This window comes from Pseudochaenichthys georgianus, chromosome 6, assembly GCF_902827115.2.
Source record: "Pseudochaenichthys georgianus chromosome 6, fPseGeo1.2, whole genome shotgun sequence".
In the NCBI taxonomy this organism is placed as follows: domain Eukaryota; kingdom Metazoa; phylum Chordata; class Actinopteri; order Perciformes; family Channichthyidae; genus Pseudochaenichthys; species Pseudochaenichthys georgianus.
In genome coordinates, this window is record NC_047508.1 from 27464653 (window position 1) to 27487963 (window position 23311).

Consider the following 23311-nt stretch of genomic DNA (forward strand, 5'->3'; position numbering starts at 1 on the left):
AGACTGTGTCATTCTCATAGTCGTTGAAACTCGTCCTTGTGTGACTGGTATGGCTGGTTTTACCATGTTTTGCCTCTCCACCAATCAGCTGCCTTCAAAATTCTCCTGAAGAAGAAAAGGACACTGACTACAGGTTGTATTGCCTGAAGTACTTCCTCTTTGACCTCATAGTTGGGATGGTTGTGCTGCCTCCTTACAAATGTGTTGTTGCTCTCGGTGGAGACTGATTCAGTGTGTTGGTTTTTCAAGCTGTACGGCAGTGGTCGACTGAGCAGGTATAGTACTTGTTATTATTATACTGCAATGTAGTATTACTTGGGTCAAGTAGTTTATTCAGAAATGTTTATGTTATCAGATATTAGGCCTCAGCACTATTGGTAAGATAGCCTCTCACCTTTGTTTTGTTTTGCTGATTTATTGTAGTTTAGATAAGCATTGTTTGTGAATGCTGACAAATCCTTGAAAGTGCTTAATCTGACATTGTGTTGATACTTCTTGACCTAAAGTCCCCTCTACAGTAATGAAGAGCCTTTTTTATATTTTATTTGAATAAAAGTGTTAAGCTAAGGAAGAAAATATTGTTTTTAGATTTGTTTATTACCTTTATCAGTGACGAACTCTGGTACATTTAACATTTGACTGTTATAGTTTACATACATTTTCATTGACTGAATCTTCTTTATATAGTACTTTACTGCATTGTCTTTGGACTGTTTGTATGTAACCTTATTCTATTTATTTTTATTTTCAAGTCATTGCTGAAGATGGAGGTCAAGAAAAAGAACTTCTTGGGGAACCTGCGTCTGAAAACTAAGCTGGTCAACCTGAAGAAGCCTGGGAGAAAGAAGAAAGAACTAGGAAGAAAGCTGGCCCATCGGCGCAGTATCTCTGTACCAGACCTCAGGTTTGTGCCAGACGAATCATTTCCTGCTGACAACCCCGATGGGTCCACTCCCTCTGATGCCATCTTTTTTGGCCACTCCCCTGGTCAAAGTGATTCTGATTCTGTTGCAAGTGGCTCGATCGTTGATGGACAACACATCACAGACAAACCATACGATACAGTCTCAGAAAATCGACTCATAGTTCCCAGAGAACGCACGGCTGCTACTTTAAAAAGAATAAGCGCACCATCGGGGTCACAGAGCCTTTATGATGAAATTGATCACATGTCATATACAGGCTCAGAGATCAAGCTGAATATTGCTCGAGAAGGCTTGTACGCTAAAGTCAACAAAGGAGCCAAGGGGAATGCACCTAAATTCCCCTTTGACCCTATTCTTCGACCAAAATCTCCTTTCCCAAAAGCACTTTCACCAAGACCAGACCTGGTAGAGAGAGAGAGTGTCTCTGGTGAAGACGCCACAGCAGACAGATTGTCGTCAGGTGCTGTCGCTGCAGTTCTGGCCAGAGCAAGCTCAATGGGAGACCAAATTAACCCTTATAGAGATAAGAGGCCCGCATCAGTTGAGTATAAAAAGTCCTCCTCTGAGAAAGGAACTCCGCCACAAACCAGAGTAGCTCGTGCGGATACAATGTCTCTGATGTTAGATACTCTGGGTACTCCTTTGGAGAGGTCAGATGGAACCTCTCAGGGCTCTACCTGTGGCTCTCCCAATGACGAACAAGGCAATATGCCCTGGACAACAGATTCGGAGGACCTGGACCGAGAACTTTGCTCTCACTTTCTGATGGGAGACTTCACCAACGAAGAGATTCTGCTAGAAGAAATCCGAAAAGAGGAGGCCCTGGAAGAAACCGCAGAGGTCAGTTTTATTACAAGTTTATTTAACTACAAGTATAAGAGGACGACCCTGTTCTTAATTAAAGTCAGAATGTAGGCCAATGTACACCATGATATCAAATTTGTGATTTCCTTTCGTGATGATGAATCAATCTGGACAGCCATCCCCTTCTTTGTAGATACTATACAGTCATTGTTAGTGTCCCTTCTGTTGTATGAACTTAGATGTCAGCTCTTATGAAAGAGTAATCTTCAGCCCGACAAACACCATGACATCGGCATTTATTTTCTAAACTTTAGCTCAGGCTTTAGGTTTTGTCGCACTTTATCATTACCTACAGACATATTGTACAATAATTTAATTGTGACGGTTACTTTCATCTAACTGGTGCTAAATATGAAAGCAACCCATATGATGGGTGTAAAACACAAAGTGACCACATGGAATTTGACTTTATACAACCCTGAAACAAAAGCAATTTTTTCTCAAGATGCCTCCAAGATACCAATCAAAAACCTGTGTTACCAGTTACAAATATGTGTGTACCCCGGAGAGCTCTAGTAAACTTAAACAAAGAGACTGATAATATCTTACTTTACTGTTGTGAGGAAGTATTTACATAGTGTAATCACCCAGCAATCAATGCTTGGTTCCCTAAAACACGTATCTATTGCCAGGACGAATAAATGAGTATGTCTCGAAATAAATAAAGACATTTTTGTTTAAAATTAAAGCAGTAACACAGTAGACATCTCAGCTTGAGTGAACTTTTGATGAAGTGTTTGCATTCAGATGATTCAAAATATATGTAATTACAACATTTTTGCCATGTAGATGTCCAGTGAAACATGCGATTTATTTGACGAAAACATGCAAGATATTCTGGAAAGCTCTTCTGTGAGTATCAATTGCACTTAAATTAGGTCAAGGAAATGGTACAAGAAAGAATATAAATGTGAATGGTTCTCTGGAGCAGGTTGTAACTGGGGAGACGGACATCCAGGGACCCCTACCCTGCCAGCGATACCTCCTGAGCATCAACCTGAAGCAGGGAAGGAACCTGGTCGCCCGAGCCAAGCGGTCTGGTAGGTCAACAACAAGCAAGTCATCAATAAGTACTTTTTTTTTTTAAGTCTGTACTTTGACAATATTTACTAACTTTTTTTTAGAAACAAAAACTGTTTTTTTTTGCATCAGTACCCAATAAAAGATGCCAAATCAGATTTCTTGCAGTAACATTAAAGGTTGAACCTCATATTAAAAGGGGCAGGAACATACAACTTGTATTTATAAGCCAACAAGACAGTGAAAAGTAGTTAATAGGTAAAAGGTATTTTTGTATAAGGAACATGGGCTGTGTTCAGTTAATGCAATTGTTTACCTGTAAGAACGAAACAACATGTCACCTGGTAAGGAAGAAAATTCACTGGAGAAGTATGCAGTCAGACCAGTAGGACAGACAGACTGAAAGATTAGGCTGTTTTTAAAGAGAACACCTCATCTGAACATGAAACTACTGGTGTTCCCACATTTAAATAGCTGGAACATTTAAATCGTGTCTTAGGCGTGGATGGTGGAGTCATTATTCAATTGACATTTAAATGGACATCATTTATTGCTTCATGGCTGGTAATCTCTCTTAATACAAAGCCTGTGAATTATACGAACATGTTGTTATATCATCGATAGACATTTTAAATCTACTAAGAATATTACAGGTCAGATCAGTTTTCCTTCTAAATGATTTTGCTGATGTCTTTAGTTTTGATTTTGAAATCAGTTTTCAAATGTGCTGTAAGAGTGTTAAGATGTGGGATATTCTATTAATGTTTACATCCTAATGCAGTCCATTTTTTGTCCTTGGCTATTATTCATTGTCATATCCATGTATAGAAATTCTGAAGGATAATTCAGATTTTACACATTGAAATGAATTGATTTCATAACTGATTTAACTCGTGACCATAATAATCTGTGAGAGAGAAAGACTTTGGGAAAGCAGCGCCCTCAGGTGGCCGGACGTGGAACTACAACATGAACAATTCATGTGTGGCCTAACAAAAGTTTAGGTATTTGCTTAAAATATAAGTTCAGCAATTTATATAGTAATTGGTTTACTTTAAGTATAGTTCAAGACAATTGTTAAAATTGGCCATTTAAGATTGATAAAAGCATATCATAGTTGATGTGATATGTCAGTATTTCAAAGCATACATAAATCTTATTTAATTGAAATGTAATTGCTTAGGATATTCTGTACTTTTAACCAGTTTATGTGTTGCGTGATCCCTGTAGCTTTTGGAAAAACCTTACAGCAAAAAGGTAAAAGGACTTCTGATCAACTTTTTTTCACCATCCTGGTGGCAGAAGACCCTCCTAGCCCAGTGCCCTTCTCCCTTCTAGTTGAGACCTTACTTTCCCTGACAAGATGGCACCGTGATGATGCAATCCCCACACGCCCCCTGTCTGTCTGCTGTTTGCCCAACAATCAACACCGTGCCAAAGCCTCACCAATGGCATACATTGTCATTACATATTCTGAAAGGACCCACGCCACCAGCCCCCACTCCTAGGTTTTTGTTCTCCTCTTTTTTTTTCCATTAATTTCCATCGTCACCGTTCTCAGTCATGCCAGAGCTTTTCTCCTTGCTAGCTGCCACATTCTCCTCCTGTCAAGTTGCCTGGAGGTTTCCCTGTCACAGGCTGGCAGGGTGGAGATGCTGTGGGTCCTGCCTGCCTTTGCGAGATGTTCATTTGGAGTGGGGAGCTGACAGGCCTGACAGCCCATCCCCACAGGGCCTTTGTCATGTGATTCAAGCCTCCCTGCAGGCTCTCTCAAGCACCCCTTTATTCCCCTATACAAATGAAGGCATGGGACTGGCTTTCATTTTTTGGCCAATCTGCATGCAATTGCAGAAACAAAGAAGTCCCATACCCCCACCCCACTCGCAGACAGACTTTCTTAACAGGCTTGGGAGATTAACACTGGTTGCTTCTAGATTTTGGTTCCTGGTTGCCTCATGCTGGCGAGTGTTTCTACTCTTTCACAATTAAACAGCTACATCCCTCTGATTTTGCCATGTGTGGGGTGCACCTCCTCCTCACATATTTCAGTCTCTCACACAACCAGCATGGGGGAAGGGTATCTAAGTGTGTGTGGTCATGTGTGTTTTCATACACAGTGTACATTTTTTGACAATATGTTCTACAAGCAGTAAACATAGTTTGCATTACATTATTAACTTCCACCATAGATTGCTATGTTATTCAGTGTTATGTTGTTTATATAATAACTTAAAACTTAAGGTAATTATCACTTGTGTCACACAACACTATCTTGCTGATTTGTTTTTCGTTTTTTCATTTTAGGGACCAGTGATCCTTATGTGAAGTTCAAACTTGAAGGAAAACAGTTTTGTAAAAGCAAAGTGGTTTACAAAAGCCTAAATCCGCGGTGGAATGAGACCTTCTTCCACGCTCTTCGAGACAGAGAGCATGACGTGGAAGTTCGGGTAGGTGTTTGTTTGAATAGAGGGCCGAATCTTGCGCGACAACAGTGATCCTGTACTGGAGCACACCATTTCTGTTAATAATCTGAATGATGTTTGTTATATTGTTGCAGGTCTATGATAAAAATAGAACTGCTGATGAGTTCATGGGTTCCAGCACTATTTCCTTGAAAAGTCTTGAATTGTACAAGTAAGGAATATATTTTATATTTATATTTTAGGGCATAGATTATCAAAAGGATACCAGTAGGTGGTCTTAAGTTTTAAATTGCCATGTCTTTTGTGTCTCGTCACAGAACATATGAAATGGAGTTGCGTCTTGATGATCCAAAAAGTAAAGAAGATGACATGGGAGTTATTATTGTTGACATCTGCTTGATGTTTAGAGATGCCACGATCAAAAGAAGTCCAGTAAGATTATTTGTCACAGTATTTTTCAGTATTTGTTGTTGAAGTGCATTGGCCCCAGCCTTGCTTGAATTACTTGTACTGATTCATGTATTTTCCTTCCAATAGAGATGGCCACCGAGGAAGAATAAGGTATGGAATTTTATACCATTACATTTACTTTTTGATATAGTCATTTATAATTGAATCCAGAATGCCACCTTGAGTTCAACATTTTAATTTACATGGCAGTGTGGTTACGGTTATCCTGATCTATATCACTAGGGGGCAGTATCTCACTGTACTATGGTGCAACAAAGAGTGAGGTGTATGCTCAGGATGAGGGCTTTTGTGTGTAACCTTGGTTTCAGCACAGCCTGTTTCTTTTGTGGTTTTATCATGAACCTTTTTTGCAATACATATTATTTTGAGTGGCAACATTTGCTGAGAATAAAAAGTATGGAACAATATTACATTCTGATAAAAAAAACAAAATAATAATATTGACTGAATACGCTGTCATGAAGGAGCCTTTAGATGGGTATTTTAGAGCAGTATTTGGCTCTGTAGTAAATAAAGTTCCATCTCTCAAGTGGGTTTCAATATATTGCAGCTGTAATTAGATTTAGAGTGAAATAGGAGGGTTGCTGTTTGGGACTCACACTGCAGTGAGTGGGTTTATATTCACACCTATGTAGTCACTACATATGCCACTGTTCAGTCTCTTGATGGTCCAGTAGACAATCTCAATTTAAAATTAGATAACAAAGGAATGAAGCCATTTTCATACACATTGCAGGTTATCCGCTACAGATGGTTAAAGATACTCAAAGGGAGACAGAAATGTGTGATGGGACTCTTCACAATGTTCTGCTGCCTAAATCACAGTGCTAATTTAACAACGTAACAATGCCATTTTTTTCCCATTTCATTTTTGACAAACGTACAATATCTCATGCATTTAACACCTATCCTGGAAGTGCTGAATACCCAGCTCTTACAGCTCCACTCCCCCTCTTACAGAACCTCGTTTCCTCCCTCTGTGTTACCACCACAGAGACAGGGAATGGCAAGTGCCTGAGTAAAACTCTGCTGTGTGATAGTGTTTCAAACAGGAGGGGGCTGTATGGGAGAGGCGGGAGGGGGGGGCTCTGCTGTTCGAGGCATGTTGCCAGTGTGGGATGCCGAAGATCGGCAATGCTGATAATTCCCAGGCATAGCGGGCAATAACCCAGATGTTAGGATGTAATATCACAGCTGTGGATGGACAGTGCTGAGGTACCCGCCAAATGGACCTGGGTCTGAGCTCATCGTGCTTGTCCCCATGCTGTCCCACCATATGGAAGCAATCGCACGGCCCTTTTAGGACCAGGAATAGATTCTCTTTAGGGGCCACTTACAGTTAAGTGGAATTGTTTTATTGGCCGCTGAGATAGAAATGTGTCCAAGATAAACACTTGGGATGACTTGGCTGAGGCCTGTTTTATATCGCTCCTCCACTCCCTCTGTTCCACTTCTTTTGAAGGGGCTGATATTTATAGGGCTGTGCCTGTGGTATTCCATGTTAATTCAGGTCCCTGAGATGTGCTTTGATCCCCTCCGGATTGGGTGGCAATGTGGGTTGTGACCCAGCAGTGAAGAGGAGGGGCCGGAGTGGCAGGGGAGTTGTAGTGGGGCTGTTTGAAGCAGCGTCGCCAGGGCAGTGGAAGGAGCTGGGCAATCAAAGAGGCAAGAGCAGATTACGGTCCTGCTCTTTAATTACAGTCCGCCCTACACAACCTCTCTGCTGTTTGTTTTTACAGCCCTGGCCTATTACCGCATGGCCTCACGGGAACTCTAACATGGACACATATCAAGGCCTCTCTCTCTCTCTCTCTCTCTCTCTCTCTCTCTCTCTCTCTCTCTCTCTCTCTCTCTCACACTCCCTCTGTGACACACGGCAGGAGAAGTCCATTATTTGCTGGGCTTGTCCTTGATTTCCAAAGAGTTCTCAAATGCACAACATCTACAGTATGTTAGTTTTGTAGAATCACTTGAGTAGGAACTATTTGTTATTTTGCTAGTTAAATAAATATTGGATACATTTGCCAACATGCAGTAAACTCTGATGCAGGCCATACATACATACTGCATGTATGCATAATTTGCTGATGAGAGAGCTGTGCGGTGTGCATCATTACTCACTGCTGCCTGCTGTCTCTTGTGCAGTATGCCAAGTGTCCTGCCTCCCCACACTCAGTCTGGGAGCCAGTGATGAGTGGGACTGTCACAGCCAGGGACATCTGGCTGCTCGCTGACGTCCCTCTCTTCCTCGCTCTCCAGGAGCCTCCATGGTGTGGCTTACCTGTCAGTAGAGATGTGCTAATGTGCTCCAACAGAGATGTGCTGTATAGTGTGGACCTTTGTCCTACTTTCATGCACTCTGTGAACATGATGAGGTGCCAAGCGGAGGCAGGAGCTGGTATACTGAGGGGGAAGGAGCTTTTAGGAAAAAACTGTCTGTGTGTGTCTTTGCCCTGCAGCAGAACCCGGCCCCACCAACCCAGCGGCCAAGTGAGACGAAGAGAAATCCGCTGAACAACCAGAAGTGGACAGGAGTGCTCAGTGTCACCTTGGTGGAGGGACTGGACCTGCCGCAGTATGGCGACGGGGACTTCTACGTCCGCTTTCGACTTGGTGATCAGAAGTACAAAAGCAAGGTTGGACTTTATTTTTTTCTTAATGTCTTTACTTCTCCTCTTTCCCTTTAATGTCTGCTCTTTATACTTCAAGTCTTCCCTCCCAGCCCCTATCTCTTACGTCCCCGCTTCCCTGTCTCAGCAGGTGCCTGTCAGTGACTCACCTCCACCTTGGCTCACTGGGCCATGGCAGAGGCAGCTCATTAGACTGGGCAAGGCTGCCACTCACTTCTCCCTATGCTTCGGGTGCTGGGCTTCATTGCTCTCATTTGCATACCCAGCATGCCCTGTTCATCTACCTGTACTTGTTGGCCTCCCCCCTGATGATTCTACGGTGCACTTGTCTTGTGTTGTCGTGTCATTTCTTTGTAAACCTCTCTGCTTTCCTCTCTGCTTGTTTGTTTGTTGGACAAAGCTGATTCTAATTGGAAGCTGTCAGTGTTTACAATCCCAGAGTGGCTACTGAGATGTACACATACAAGCAGACACAAATAGAGACACATACAGACAACACACCTCTCTTTTTCCTCTCCTGCTTCGTTCTGGTTGGACTGGACTGAATGAAGCCTTAATCCACCTGTCATGCAGGAGCTGCTCAGTCTGATAATGCATTAAAGCTGTCATTGATTCAAAGTGTGTGTGTCTGTGTGTGTTTCTGTGTTACTGTATGTGCTGAATCTGTGTCTCGATTGCCCTCAGAACCTCTGCGTTCAGGCCAATCCCCAGTGGAGAGAGCAGTTTGACTTCAATCAGTTTGAAGATAACCAGGAACCTCTGCAGGTGGAGGTTTACTCAAAGAGAGGGAGGAAGGGTGAGGAATCATGGGGGATGTAAGTATTTCCATATGGGTAGTGTTAATTTTGCTCACAGTGGCTCCTCCACAGAACTAATTGGCCTTATGTGTTTCTATGGTACTATTTTCCTTGTGTGTCTCAGGTTTGAGATTGCCCTATCGAGACTTCCACTTAATGAGAGGCAGCTCTACAATCATGTGCTGGACCCAGGAAAGGGCAGGCTGGTGTTTCTGGTCACCCTGAGACCCTGCTGGGGAGTCTCCATCTCTGACATTGAAACAGCTATCTTGGAGAGACCTGATGAGAGAGACACAGTAGAGAAAAAACTGGTAAGCTATTTTTTGTCTAAGTTTATGCAAAAAAAAAATCCCCCCAAATGTTGGCATTAAATCACACCACTATTACAGTTCAGTAAGAAATACAGACATGTCGTGCATGATATGTCATCTGTTAACAATGCAGCTTGATGTAGTACATTAATCAACCATGCTCATAAATGGTGTTGAAAAACTTTTATTATTTATCTTTTCCAGAGCCTTAAGAACACACACCAGTGTGTGCGCGAGGTTGGTTTCCTTCAGGTCAAAGTCATAAAGGCAAATGATCTTCCTGCCACAGACCTCAATGGTAATTCTGTTACACTGATTCACTTCTCTGTTTTTCTATCATCACAATCAGGGCTTTTTGTTTATATAAATAAACACACTTTTTAATGATTTGCAGGCAAAAGCAACCCTTTTTGTGTTGTTGAGCTCGGGAACAGCAAACTTCAAACCCACACATTCTACAAGACCGTCAATCCAGAGTGGAACAAAGCCTTAACATTGTACGACATATGTGGGAAAGAAATTGTATCAACATTCATATTATTATGTTGTATATTGCATATGTATGTTTTATTGCGAATTACATGTTTCTTAATTGCAATGTTTCAGCCCAATAAAGGACATTCACGATGTGATAGAGTTGACTCTCCTCGATGAAAATGGAGACAAAGCCCCAAACTTTTTGGGGAAAGTAGACATTCCATTACTGACCGTAAGTGTGTTTAAGATTAGCCGATACATACTACTGTGACTGTTTTTAGTTTGTCTCGCGTAATAATATCTGTCACAAAATACACATTTTTGTTTCTCTAAAAGGTTCAAAATGGGCAGCAGATATGTCTGTTGTTGAAGAAAGAAGACTTGGGAAGTGCATCAAAGGGAACAATCACACTGGTGCTGGATGTTATCTACAACAAAGTAAGGATGACACTTTATTTGTTCAAGCTTGTTTGAAAATGCTGATGTTCCATATCATATAACTTGGAGTCATGAAGTAGTTTAATGGCAGTGTGTGTTTCTTGGTTCCAGGTCCGAGCTGGTATCAGAACCTTTAAACCAAAGGAGACAAAACTAATGGAGGAAAACCAGAAATTCTCCAAAAAGGTAAAAAAAATGTAGCAGATGGATTAGAAAGACTTGCCAGTATGTTTCCCTCACATCCCAATAATAAAGTAGCAGCAACAAAGCTACACACGGTCGCAGTTTGGATCGGACATAGTCAAACTAATTTATTTAACTGGCTTTAATCATCTAATTTCACAAATAGCAAATAGGGGATTGTCAAGCTGATTGAAACTCATTGCAAAGTCATAAACATTATGTCCAGAATCAAAAGATACTAACAGTGTTTTTTTCCAATTATTTCCGATTAGGTTCTTGCCCAGAATATATATCGGGTTCGAAATATCAGCACAGCAGTTCTGTACACGTTACAGTACATTAAAAGCTGTTTTCAATGGGAGAGCACGCAACGGAGTCTAATAGCCTTTCTGGTAAGTCATTGCCTCACGTTAATGAACTCTCTGTAAGCCTTGGGGCGAACAAGTTTTGTCCCATTTCACTGCAACCCAGTTTTAACTCTCCCATTTTATGTGAATTAGATCTTGAGGAGAATCTTTGGGTTAGTCATTCTCTTTCCTCTGCTCATCTTTTTCCCATGAAAAACAATGGCTATCTTCTGTTTTTATCCCATGCACATTTGATGGATGTGCACTATCCTTTAAATCAAACCCCACTTGGCTTTCCTTCAGTTCTGATGGCATTAGAGTGTATTTGAAGGGGTGGGGTTTGGGCGTTTGGACATCTGACTTCTTAGTAAAGCCTCTTCGCCCGGGGGACGGTGTAAGAAGGATCACAGTCTCAGCTTCCTTGGGTGGAGGAGTGACAGTCTGCCTCTGAGATTTGAACCTTGTTTAAATGTCTCTGTTTAGCTGTTTTTAATGAGGGTATGTGATCTAAGGTCCTAAGCTTAAATAATATTAAATCACCCTGTGAATCCCCCTCAGTACAGCACATGTAATGTCATGATTAAGAGTGTACACTTGCCATGAAAGCCCTGCCAGCGCCGTGTCAGGGTGAGGAAGCGGTCACAGACAGGGTGTGTGAAGAACTCTCCTTTCACCGCCTTTCTTCTGTCTGCTCTGTCTCAGAATGACATGCAATTCATACCTGGCGTATTCTGTAAGCCCTTCTCACTGATCCTGAGGTGCAAATCCCCCCAGGCAATGGCCAGGCTCAATGTATCACTGCCTTTAGAACAGCACAGGTACACAGACAGGCCGGCGGACACACAGACAGGAAGACGGAGAACAATGCGGTTGATTGTATAAGGACAGAGTGGGAGGCAGGCTACTATCTGGGAAAGAAAGTTGGAGCACAGAGAGAGGAAGACAGTTGGGTAAGAGTGCGGTGGAGGAAGGCAGATAGCGAGAGACTTGGAGGCGGGGATATGGCCAGGAGAGCAGTAGGATAGGCAGGCTGACAGGTGACAGGTCAGCGGGACGGGGCCATCTTCCTCCACCTATAATTAGATCCTCCGCAGGCGATGGGAGTGTGTGGTAGCACTCTCTAATCTTTCATTTCCACTTCTGCTCCACCTGCTGTTTAGGAGTGCAGCACACACATGGAGATCTTAGAATGACGGGGGAAAAAGCCTCCCTCACTATTTTCATAAGGATCATCATTGTGACTTTAATGTAGTGCTTCCCAATCTTATTGTTGTCGACAATGTATCATCCGCTCCCTGTCAGTGCGGATGGTAAATCCTCTGACATTAACTGTAGATGCTCTTCCTTTTTATCTGAAACAACTGCTCTGTATTCAGACACTCACACCAGCACACTGGTTGATAATTTCTAAAAGCAGACAGCACTGCAAGTAGTCAGAGAACGCCTTTTGTCTGCCACGAGGTGCGCTTCAAATAGTGTAAGTGTCGAAGGTGCACGGCGAGCTCCGCACAAACAGATTGAATCTGCCACTGTGTATTCATCACCCACTCACCAGCAGACTGAGAGTTCAACGAGTGAAAAGTTATATTTTTTTCAATGACTTGTTATATTCTCGACAAGTTACAAGCACAGCAAAACATGCAAATCACATGTCTGTATAGCAAGTAATTGATAGTAGCCGGAAACACTCTGAACTTTGGTCAGCCAGGGAAACAACAAGGTCTTGACTGACAGTCCTTACAAGCGTGGGGCCATGCCTCGAGCTACACCCGTGCCCCTGCCCACTGCAAAGGTGGGTTCTGTACAGCCACTACTCCTCCTCCTCCTCCTCCTCCTCCTCCTCCTCCTCCTCCTCCTCCTCCTCCTCCTCCTCCTCCGCTGCAATGAAGTTAGTGTTTGTAGCTGTCCAAAGCAGCATGCCACCATGTGCCTTAATGACACCATGTGCCTTAATGAAAGCGGCTCCCACTCCTATCTTTATATCTTTAGGCAGTGGTAATAAGGTAACTGATTCAGACATTGACAGATGGCCTCTGCTTGCCTCAGATGTGCATAATTATACCACTAGTGTCTGGTCTTTTCCACCGTGGCAGGCAGCGCAGGGCTTCTCAAGGTATGCCGGTAGGAAACGCTGCAGTGGTGGGTCTAGCGTTAATATACATTACAATACATTATTTATCAAGCAGGCATATCGGTCCTACCCTTTTACACCATATACATCCTGTAATGCATTACCGCTGCTGTGGTTTCTACTGGGACTGCGGGATGCTCACGTAGTGCTTTACCAGGAATACTTAGCCATTATATCACTCAGTCCCACAGGCCATTTTTCTGACCTCCACACAGCATGCAGTCTACATTTGTATCCTGTTTATGTAGATTCATGTATGCATTATGAAGTGGTTGTTGGTGTGTGGTGTGGAAGGTATTCACATTTTTTACGAGGGATCACTGCTCTGTTTCACGTTAACTAAGTGGATGGGAATGGGGTAAAAAAAGTGTTTGTTTTTTTGGGTGACATCTTCTTTGTTCATATCAAGATAACTTTTCTCACAAGAGTGGCAATCTGAAAGCTGCACATCCAGGAACATATAAAGGTAGCATTTACAGATTGACGGTTTATTTGGTGTATTTCTGCAACTGAGTGTTACGTAGTACTGTATGTGAGGAATAGAAGGCTTGCAGGATTGTCATTGTTTGCGAGTGCAGGAGGGTTACTTGTTGTGTTAGTGCAGTCTCATCAGCAGAGTCCGTATCGTTTGAAGTCGCCTTCGATTTTTCCACCAGTGTGTGTAGCAGTTTTAAAATAGGATCTCTCTAATTAGGTAATGTAACAAAGAAAACAAATATTTCTCACACATTTAAACAAAGTTCTGGCAAATCCTCATAAACATTTTCATCAGTGAACGGAAATATAAACAAGATTTTTTTCCCTCCTTGTTTATGCTACAGTAATGAGCCTAGAATCTGCGCTTTTCGAGAGTTTGACAACGGCATGTTCCTTTCTCTGAGAGAGAGGAAATGTGACAGCTAAAATCTTCATAAAATATCGGCCTTTAGATGTGCTTTTCACTAAGACTGAGCGAGATGAATGTGCTATACATCAGCAGTGACTGCAGAGGGGTCACCCAGAGTTCTTTGCTGCACACAAGAATAGGACCTGTAGATGGAGCTACAGCACTGCTGGAAATGTAAAAAGAGGCACCAAGTAGTTCAGTTACTTTTCCCAACAGGAGCCATTCGTGGGAACAACTTGGAGTGAAATCCTCCATTCTGTGCATTACACTAAGACAGAAGTTTCTTGCACAAAAAGGAAGTACAAAAAAAAAACTATAAGAAGCTAAATGAGCATGTATTAGCCAGCCAAATTAATCTGTTTCAGAAGTTTAAAGTTGAGAACAATTTTGATGAAATGGATGAAAGAAAAAGGATAATTTACACTTGAAAGCTGATTTTGAGCTTTGCTGTCATTAGACCGCTTTAAGTATTTAAGTAGAATTCATATTTTAACTTATGAGGTACCTCATCTCTCAGGAGTTAGACTAGAAAGGAACCTGTATACCTCATGTGAGTATTTGAACCGTTTTCTTTTTGTAAGTGCCAGGTAGCAACCGCTTTAGACATAATTTGACAGCCTGTGAAATGCTGATTGCCTCACATCACACACTGTAAAGATGGCATTTGATGAATGTTTGATGCGATGCAGCTGTAAACACACTTGGCAGCTGCGACGGGCACCTTTTTTTTTGGGGAGGCTGATAAAATCATCGTCTCTCCCGATGAGGGCATGACGGGGTCAGATCTGGCTCCAGAGGTCCCCGGAGACCACCTGTGTGGAGCCGCAGCAGTGGGGGCCATTAACCAGAACACCAGCCCGGCCGAGATCAAAGCTATAATCAGAGTTGTCATAATTGTTCTTGTTAACACTGTCCCTGGAAATGAGATGCTTTGTGAGTCTTGGATCTGCCTATTTGTGGTTTACTGCATTGCAGTGTGGCCGAGCTTTTGTGAGAACAGCGAGAGGACCGCACGCCTGTGAATCGTCTCCTTGTTTTCGCTCCGCATCTGTTTTCTCTCGGTTTGAAAAAGTTTGAGGTTCCTTTGAGGTAAAGGAGTGGGTTTCTTCAGTCTCATGGGGGTTACACTCTCCATCTCTGTGGCAGTGGGAGTTCTCACAGACTGAGTAGTGGGAATGTGTCTAGTAAAAAAAGAAAGTGACAGTGATGGGGATGTGTGTATTCATTGTTTTGAGTCTGAGATCTATTCATATTTAATCTAAGTCGATGGCTACTTGCAAACTGCTCAGCAGTGTCTTAAAGTTTATCACAGCATTATCATGTATCTGCACTGAATGGCTGTGTGTCAGTGGAAAGCTCTTGAGGTTGGCTGTATGCAGCGTGTAACCTTGAAACATGTCTCCTTATTAGTGGGAATAATAAGCTTTCTGTGTTAATATTCACTTCATTAGGGCTGGAAATGGTTCCTATTTTTTAAACGTTTTGGGACATTGATTTCAGTTTTAAGAAATCATTTGATACAATTTAAACTGACCAACTTCATCATTTTTATTTAGCGTTTATAAAAAGCATGAAGGTTTTATTTAGTACAAACAAGAAAAGCGTCCTTAGATGTATAAAAGCTGACTGCACTGAATAATCGTCGAGAGGTTTTATCTGTGCATCTGCTGTACTAAGGCGTTTCATATTATCCGTGTTTTCATGTATGCTTTGTGTTTAACCCCTTTGTGTGTGCCATATTATAATGACTTCCTTTAACATACTCGTCACCTTCCTAGTCACAGAGGACGCTTTTCCCCAGGCAGCTGAGGCAGCGACCTGTCGGCCCCTGTGTGTGGCTGTTTCGGGGCTGGTCTTGGCCCCGGCGCGTTAATGTGCGTGTGAGCTGAGCTGACAGGGAGAGAGAGTCCATGCCACTCCCTCCCCACCTCCTCAGGGGGAAAGGCTCGCATGGCAGATCTGTCACCCAGGAGGTCGCTTAGTGTTAACGCTCCCGACACGGATTAAACACTAGTGGCCAGTGCCGGAGTGCAGGGTCAGTGCAGCCACCACTGACAGGCACCACAGGCCCCCGTTGACTGCCCCGCTCCAGCCTTGTACCGGCGCTACTCTGGCCCTGGCATGTGTCAGACAGGCGGGGAGACAACGGCCAGAGCTGCCCTGTAAGCACATGCTAATGCTCTGCCTCACACGGCTCCTCTAACTCAGAGCGCTGATAAAGAGCCGCTATCTCTATCGTACTGCACTCTGCATGCAGCCTTAAAAAGGGAGGCATTTTATTCAGTTGCCTTTTAAAAATTACAAGAAAAAATGTGTGAACACTGAAATAACAGAAATAAGACTGACAGCATTTTCATAATTTGATTTTAGTTTTGAATTTAACCACAGAATATAATTCTTAATGCTTATTTATAGCTATGGTTTCATAGAAAAAATATGCAGTTTTGTTGCTATTTATTGAGCTATGATTTAACAAAATAATAGTAATAATTGTTAACAAGTTCAAAACTGACTTGAGCTGTAAATATCTACGTACTGTACGCTCTACTGTATTTGATTTAAGAATTGAATCGTGAATTGCATCACACTCCAGTACCGTTAGGACTGATTTCATCCCGCTGAAGAGGGACATGAGATTTCCTATTTTATTGCCCTCACTCCGGTCTTTCTCCCCCTCTTGCTATGTCTCCCTCTTTCTCCCCCCCCCCCCCCCCCAAAGTCGATAAGGCTTGAGCTGAGCGTATGTGAAATATTTATTCAGCGTTAGCTCAGAGCACCATGGCTGCCCACACACTCTACCTGCCCTGAAGAGAAATGGTATCTGTGCTTCCTCTGCCTCCGACACCCCCTGAAAGCCTGTCCCCACACTGGCCCAAGCTCAACACAAATTACATGTCTCATTGCTCTGCGTTTACAGCTACTTTAAAGCCTGCCGCTCCTGTCCCCAACATAAGCCCTCAGCCAGACTCTGTTTCAGGCGGGTTGAGAAAAAAAGAGACCTGCATGTGCTGAGCTGCTGCTTGTGCCTTTGATTCATTATTAATCTCCTTTTTTGTAATTTAATTGAGGAAGTAATGCAGATTAATTGTACTGCCCTTGACTTCACCCAGAAAAAGACCATCTCTATCAGGTTATTCAAGGTTTTCTAGAGGTTCCTATTTTCTATACAAATAATACTTTTCATTTATTTTCTTAATATTTCTAAATCACATGTTTGCACAAAGTCACGCATGCAGATTAAGGCCTTTTTCTGTCCAGAGAACACACAGAAAACACACTTACCGGCACAGACAACCACACACAAACCCTGCAGCCTGTAGTCATTCTTGTTAAACTCTTTCAGTATATGTTCATGTAATTTGGCGTCCGTCCATGGCCCCCATGACTGACCCTCATAATGCTGCCTTGCGCTCTCCTCGCTTTGTTTAGCTTTCCAAGTGGAGTGCATCGACAGGGAGTAGTGAAGACACAGCCAAGATTAAATCTTCCGTGTTTTTGGATTGCACAAAGTCTTAAAAAATAAGGGTATTTTTGAAATGGAGTACACTAAACAAATAGCTGTTTTTAGTTGTTAGCTTGGTACAGTTATGGTAGGGGATGACCACACGTGCTGTAATATTAAATTCATTTGGCTCATCAACAGTATTATGTGTGTAATACTGATGTGATGTCTGTATTTACAGCCTGTTATCTGCTGTAGTGTATAGGAAGATCTGTTGGCAGCCTTGCAGTCTGGTGGTACGTCTGCCACTCAGTAGTTTGGGTTGTTAAACTGGGCAACCCCCTCCTCTGTTAATCAATTTACAGGATGGTAGGAACACTTTTAGAGGGTGTCTTTGTCCCTTTGTTCCTGCTACGATCCCCTTTCCTCTCCTGGGAGAGTGTGGGTGGTGGGAGCTGCCATGCTTGCTCAGCTTTAAGTTATTTTATTCACACTTTTAATCGCTGAGTGCTTTATTATTAGGTCCTAGATTCTGCTGGCCAGGGGATCTGCATGAGAAGGCGAAGAATGCATTTAGTGGAATCATATTAATGGCACGATAAAACAAATCTGTCAGGCTGTTCTTAACCCTGCTGGCAGAATTGTTCTGCCCAGGGTTGCCCCCTTCTCCAAGCGCTTACAGGTGGCTAAGGAGAGTGCATCTCCATCATCTACTCCACCGCGTGTTAATAGTTTTATTAATTCATTCTTTTTTTCTCCCTAGGCACCCTGTGCATAATCATACGGACATTTTTCAGCTAAATGGTGTTTGTCAAGGGAGTTTTCCTACATTAGAGACACTCCTCCCAGACATACACACTAACACTTGTTCAATTACAAGTCGTTCGTTATCCAGTTCTGCTGTGTGTACACCTAAATGCTCAGGTATATCATTACTTATTGCCTCCCTTGCTTTTGTCTGTTGCTTTATGGCCTTTTTGGTTAAATCAATTACTGTCTTACCACTCGTGCAACATATTAATAGCATTGTCGTCTTTTAAAAAGTTCAAGGTTTTACTTGTCATGCGTAATTTGTTGAAGGATAAACAAATCCGCCCTTAAAACTGAAACGGAGCCTCTTTGATGACAATTAAAATGTGGATTATTTTTCATACAAATTTACACTCACGCCTGAAAGGTTGCACTTTGTCCAACACGTCCTTTAATCACCCAGCTGCTTGCTAATAAAACATAAACCACTTAGTGGGGAATTAGTTCTGTCTCCATTTCACAGAAACTCTGGAGAATGTGGGGAGACAAGGGGAAGGTTTAGTCCTGCCTCTGCTCATTACTGCGGGATGTCTGACGGTAAAGTCTCAGTCTGTGCACCTGAGTGAAGGAATCTGAGAGGTTTTCCCAGATGTTTCTCTCCCATCTTTTTTATTGGTGTTAAAAAAGCATGTAAATCCCGAACACATGGGGGAGGAATTGAGAAGATAGTTCTGACAGTTTTGGTTTATACCCTCATTTAAGCACTCAGTTTAGACACAAGGCATTGTATTTCTGTAGGCTTTTATCTTGTCCACTGAGCCAGAACGCGGTGAGCAGAAATTTGCATTAGTGGGCGATTATGAATACCTGTGACAGATTCTCTCTGCCGGCTCCCTGGGCGGAAATGAATTGGCTCCCTCTGTTGACTTGCACAGGAAGACAGAGACCAAGCAATTAGACTTTAGTGGTTAATGTAGCAGCTTTTGCAGGGAGGGCAAGGAGGTTCAACATTCCTGCTGGGCTCATGTCAGTTTCCAGGCACATTCTCCCCCCTTCTCTTACCTCTTTTTTATAAGAATACTGGGAATATGACAAGCTACCTGTCCGCCAGCCAGCTGAATTCCTCGGGGGTGAGAAGAGCGTCGCTTTCGAATTTCCTCATGGGAGCTGAGGTGACAACACATGACGTAGGTTATTCATAACACAGAGGAGATGTACTGCAGCTACCTCTGCACATCATGCATATTCATTGTTTACCTTTTTCTTCTTTTTGTATCCCCCACTAGCTCCAGTTTGTTGCTGCATATGTAATTCAAATGAGCCTTTAGAAAAAATAACTACTGTATAACATTTGTTAAATTCTGTATTCCTTGGTCATCCCGCTGTGTTTCCGCATGTCGCTTCGGTTCATCCGCTATCTCCCAGGTTGTATTGGGGGATAATAGGCAGAACGGTGGTGAAGCCTAGGGCAGTAACACCACAGTGTTGTCGGCATTACTCACGGTTCACGTCTCCCTGGTGTCCGTTTGAACCGAGGCCTGGTGTTGCAGTAGGTAGACCGGCCCCCAGAGCTACGTACAGGGACTCTGTATGGTCGCTTTGACAGGAGCAGTCTGCTGTTTACAGGCCTGCTATTGAAGCCCGAAGGCCCCAATGGTTCACATCCTGTCTCGGGCTTAACTCGAACATATTGTTCATAGTCGAGGCAGCCTCAAGCTTTTAGAGGCTGCACATTGCTGCTATCGTGTGAGTACCGCTTAGCAGTTATACTCAACCTTTGAAATAAACTTGTAAAAAGAAATACTTGTTAGGAAATTAGCATGTTGGAAAGTATGCACTAATTTTAGAAAACATATGTAAAGCGTGAGGACAAATGTACATTGTTAAAGACGTCTGTGGTAAAAAAAAGCACACCATATGTCGAAATCACACTATAATAGATTTGAAAGATTCCACTTGCTGTGGGGGACATTTTTATTTCATCCCTGTCAACTGGCTGGTGTGATCCTCCTCACATTTCCTGATACTTTCAGTTGGAGACAGACTCATTAGGCTGTCACTAAATGGTTTTAAATGCAGCCGTCCAATTAGTGCTCTGCTGTGAAATGCAGTGGGTGTTGTGCAACATGCTTAGCACCACTCCTTTACTGAATTATAAGGGATTAGTCATTCAGTGTGATCCATCTTATTTCTACCAGGGGTCTTGGCTTTTCACAGTATCATCGCCACGGAGGGGGTACATGTTGCAAATGCTTCTCCAGTTGCCATATGCGTCTCATCGGAGAGTCTTGCTGCCTCCGAATCTAAGAGGATTTGATGTGCTAGTTAAAAGACAGCATACCATGCCTATCCATGTCATACTTCCTGTTCTGCCGTAAGGCGCTCTGCCAGCGCTGTGTTATTGGTGTATATAAATAGGATTTCAACATATTAAAAGTTGTCCCTCAATGTCTGTTACTTTCAAACCACTAAGAGTCAAATCTGTTGCCATCGACTGTAAATCTCAGAGGCTTTACAGTGTGTAGTACTTATCATGAGATTTAGGACGTGCTTAAATCTATTATATATTTTGTTTCGGGAACAGGCTTGCTGAGATTTGAAAGCTGAGCTCCTGCTACAGTGTGATGGGCTTTGCGTTATACTGTCATGTCCTGTCTTCTCAGATCTTCCTTGTGACGGTGTGGCACTGGGAGCTCTTCATGCTGCCCCTCTTCCTGCTGCTGCTCATTGGCTGGCACTACTTCCAGCTCTCTGCAGGGAAGGCCAGCTCCAACCAGGACCTGGTGAGTGATGAGGACTCTTCAGTATTCATCCTTACACATCTGTTGATGCATGCTGTTACAGTGCAAATTCAATCTGTATGGTAACCCACCTCTGGTCAACCCCTGAGGGAATCAAATCCTTTTGGCACACGTTGGGCAAATAGCAGTTTTACAGTAATGTCAATGAACACTTGCATGTACACTGGATAGTACTTGGCAATAAAAAGCACCTCGCAGTACAGCCAGTTGAAGCAGTATTCCATATGTTTTATAGCTAGTTTCTACATTTTCTCCAGAGGCCTATTAAATCACCAAGCAGTAAGATGCCACTAAAATTAGATCACTGTAAATGTATGTTTAGCCTATAGTCTGTTGAGTCTCATCACATCTGTAAATGCAGGACTATAGTTCTCTACAAATGTACAACTATCTCTACCTACTGTTGTGGAAATGCTGGTCGCCCTACACTTGTCTGTGAAGGTTAATGCTGTTCACACTTCTGACTGCCCCCCACTTTCACTGTGTTGTAAAGCCTCCTCACCGGCCGGCCGGCCGCGGGCCTGGCCTGCTCACACCCCCTCCCCAAAAACAACATCCCCGGCCTGGTGATTGTGTTTATGGCTGCTGGCAAAGATGCCTTCCCCGGGCAATGTTAAAGCCCAGACTCACCCTCATATCCAGTGTTGAGACACGGCCACCCCTCTGTGACCCTCTGGCCGGTAGTGACACAGCTCTGTTCCCAGGCAATGTCACAGTGTGCACCACATTGGGGTCAGGGATGACTTGATATAAAGTGATCTAGGCAACAGCATCCAAATTAAATGTGTTTTTTTGTCCTCTTTCTGTTTTTCTGTGTGCTTACGTTGTGGAGAAATGAGATTGCTTTGGTGTGACAGTGCTCTTGTGAGGAAGGCCCTCTTTCACCTCTGCTTTTGTGTGAGGTCACCCCTGTGATGCAGTCTCTATGGAAACAAGCCTCTCCCAATAGGGGTGAATGTACTCAAAGAAAATTTCATTACTAGGTGTTTGTTAAAAATGCTCCAGTGCTCACATGTCCCGTTCGTTTGAAATCACCCTCTACCCTTTATTTTCTCTTAGGTGAACATGAGCATGGGTGACGAAGAAGAGGAAGACGAGAAGGTATTTTATTTTGTCTTTTTTTAACATTTTAAGGGATAATATGTTTTGGTGGAATCGCTTTTCAGTTTTCAATTTTTACAAAGATATATATTTTTATGGATTTCCATAAACACAGAGGGTTGGAAAGCGTGGACCCTGCTAATACTTATTTCTGAATGATGAATCAAGGTTGAATCTAATTGTAGTACCTTTGGTGGCTACAAATACCTGGTTCAGAATTTATTTTATTCTTATACAAATTAAGAAAATGTTTTTCTTAAAATTGTTATACCAAAGAGCCATACCGATTCTATTCAGTCTTTTAGCATAGTCACTATGAAAGTGACTTCTCAGAAGCTATTTTCAGACTGAGAATAGAAATATTTCATGCATCCTAAATGAGGGCAACATCTTTGAAACATTTGTAGCATGTAGATCTTTATCCTGTTCCTCTGGGTATTCAGAGTCACTTTATAAATTCACTCCGGAGAGATACTACTTTGAAAATCTTTAAATCCAAACAGCACCGTCAATTAGATTTTGCACGGTTGTTGCGGCTAAAATCGACAGATTTTGTTGTTGTTGTATTATCATTTTCTAAATAGGATAGTTGTGTTGAGAATAACCTTTTACTACCAGAACAAAGTAAAATAACAGCAGTTAACTTATACTTTGCTCCAAAAGGTTATCAGTCATTCTAACGTGTTCGTTTGTGAGAAGTCATACATGATAATGTTTATTAATGTATCTCTCTAGCGTCTCTCTTGAAAAACAAAACAACAGGAAAGCTTTAAGTAGCCTGAAAATTATACTTCCCCGCAGCACATAATATTCAATTACACTCATCCCACTGTTTTTCTGTAAAGAAGGAAGAGTTAACAGGGATGTGTATTATTGCTTTATGGCAATGAAGTGTGGAGCTAAAGCAAAGCCTCCAAGCAATGACCCTTGTGCTGCGTGTCTAGGCCCAGGATTCATATCCATAATGCGCTCAATATATTCTGTTGTGATGACCTGAGGCTATGAACAAAGCCAGCTTCTTTTAAAAACACAGGCACATCCACCAAATCCTGTCTGAAAGGATGGGCTAATTCACAGATGAAACCCGCATGATATTCTGCACAGAGCGGGAAGCCGCCTTGCTATCATTGCTTGGAACGGGCAAACTGGTGCTTAAACAAACAACAGTGACACCGAATATCTGTGGATTTATGAATATTGAATCGAGCAGGATTACATGTATGCACTGCATTTAATATCATTGCTATACAGACTGTTTTTGCATTTGTCTTTACCTTGACACCTCAATATATAATAGAGGAATGTTTACTTTT

At 42.5% G+C, this 23311-nt stretch overlaps 1 protein-coding gene across 1 annotated transcript in view; it reads left to right on the plus strand.

Moving 5' to 3' along the window:
- Positions 1–244: 244 nt before the first annotated feature.
- mctp2a (multiple C2 domains, transmembrane 2a) overlaps positions 245–23311 on the plus strand; it is a 30853-nt gene continuing 7786 nt past the window's right edge. Inside the window, exons 1-19 of the mRNA XM_034085498.2 lie at positions 245–275; positions 753–1766; positions 2580–2642; positions 2722–2830; positions 5115–5257; positions 5368–5444; positions 5551–5665; positions 5771–5794; positions 8164–8340; positions 9019–9149; positions 9256–9442; positions 9647–9740; positions 9837–9939; positions 10049–10151; positions 10256–10357; positions 10469–10543; positions 10813–10932; positions 20760–20879; positions 21957–21998. Coding sequence (XP_033941389.1) covers positions 765–1766; positions 2580–2642; positions 2722–2830; positions 5115–5257; positions 5368–5444; positions 5551–5665; positions 5771–5794; positions 8164–8340; positions 9019–9149; positions 9256–9442; positions 9647–9740; positions 9837–9939; positions 10049–10151; positions 10256–10357; positions 10469–10543; positions 10813–10932; positions 20760–20879; positions 21957–21998 — 2787 coding nt within the window. The 5' untranslated portion in view covers positions 245–275; positions 753–764. The remainder of the gene's footprint in view (positions 276–752; positions 1767–2579; positions 2643–2721; positions 2831–5114; positions 5258–5367; positions 5445–5550; positions 5666–5770; positions 5795–8163; positions 8341–9018; positions 9150–9255; positions 9443–9646; positions 9741–9836; positions 9940–10048; positions 10152–10255; positions 10358–10468; positions 10544–10812; positions 10933–20759; positions 20880–21956; positions 21999–23311) is intronic.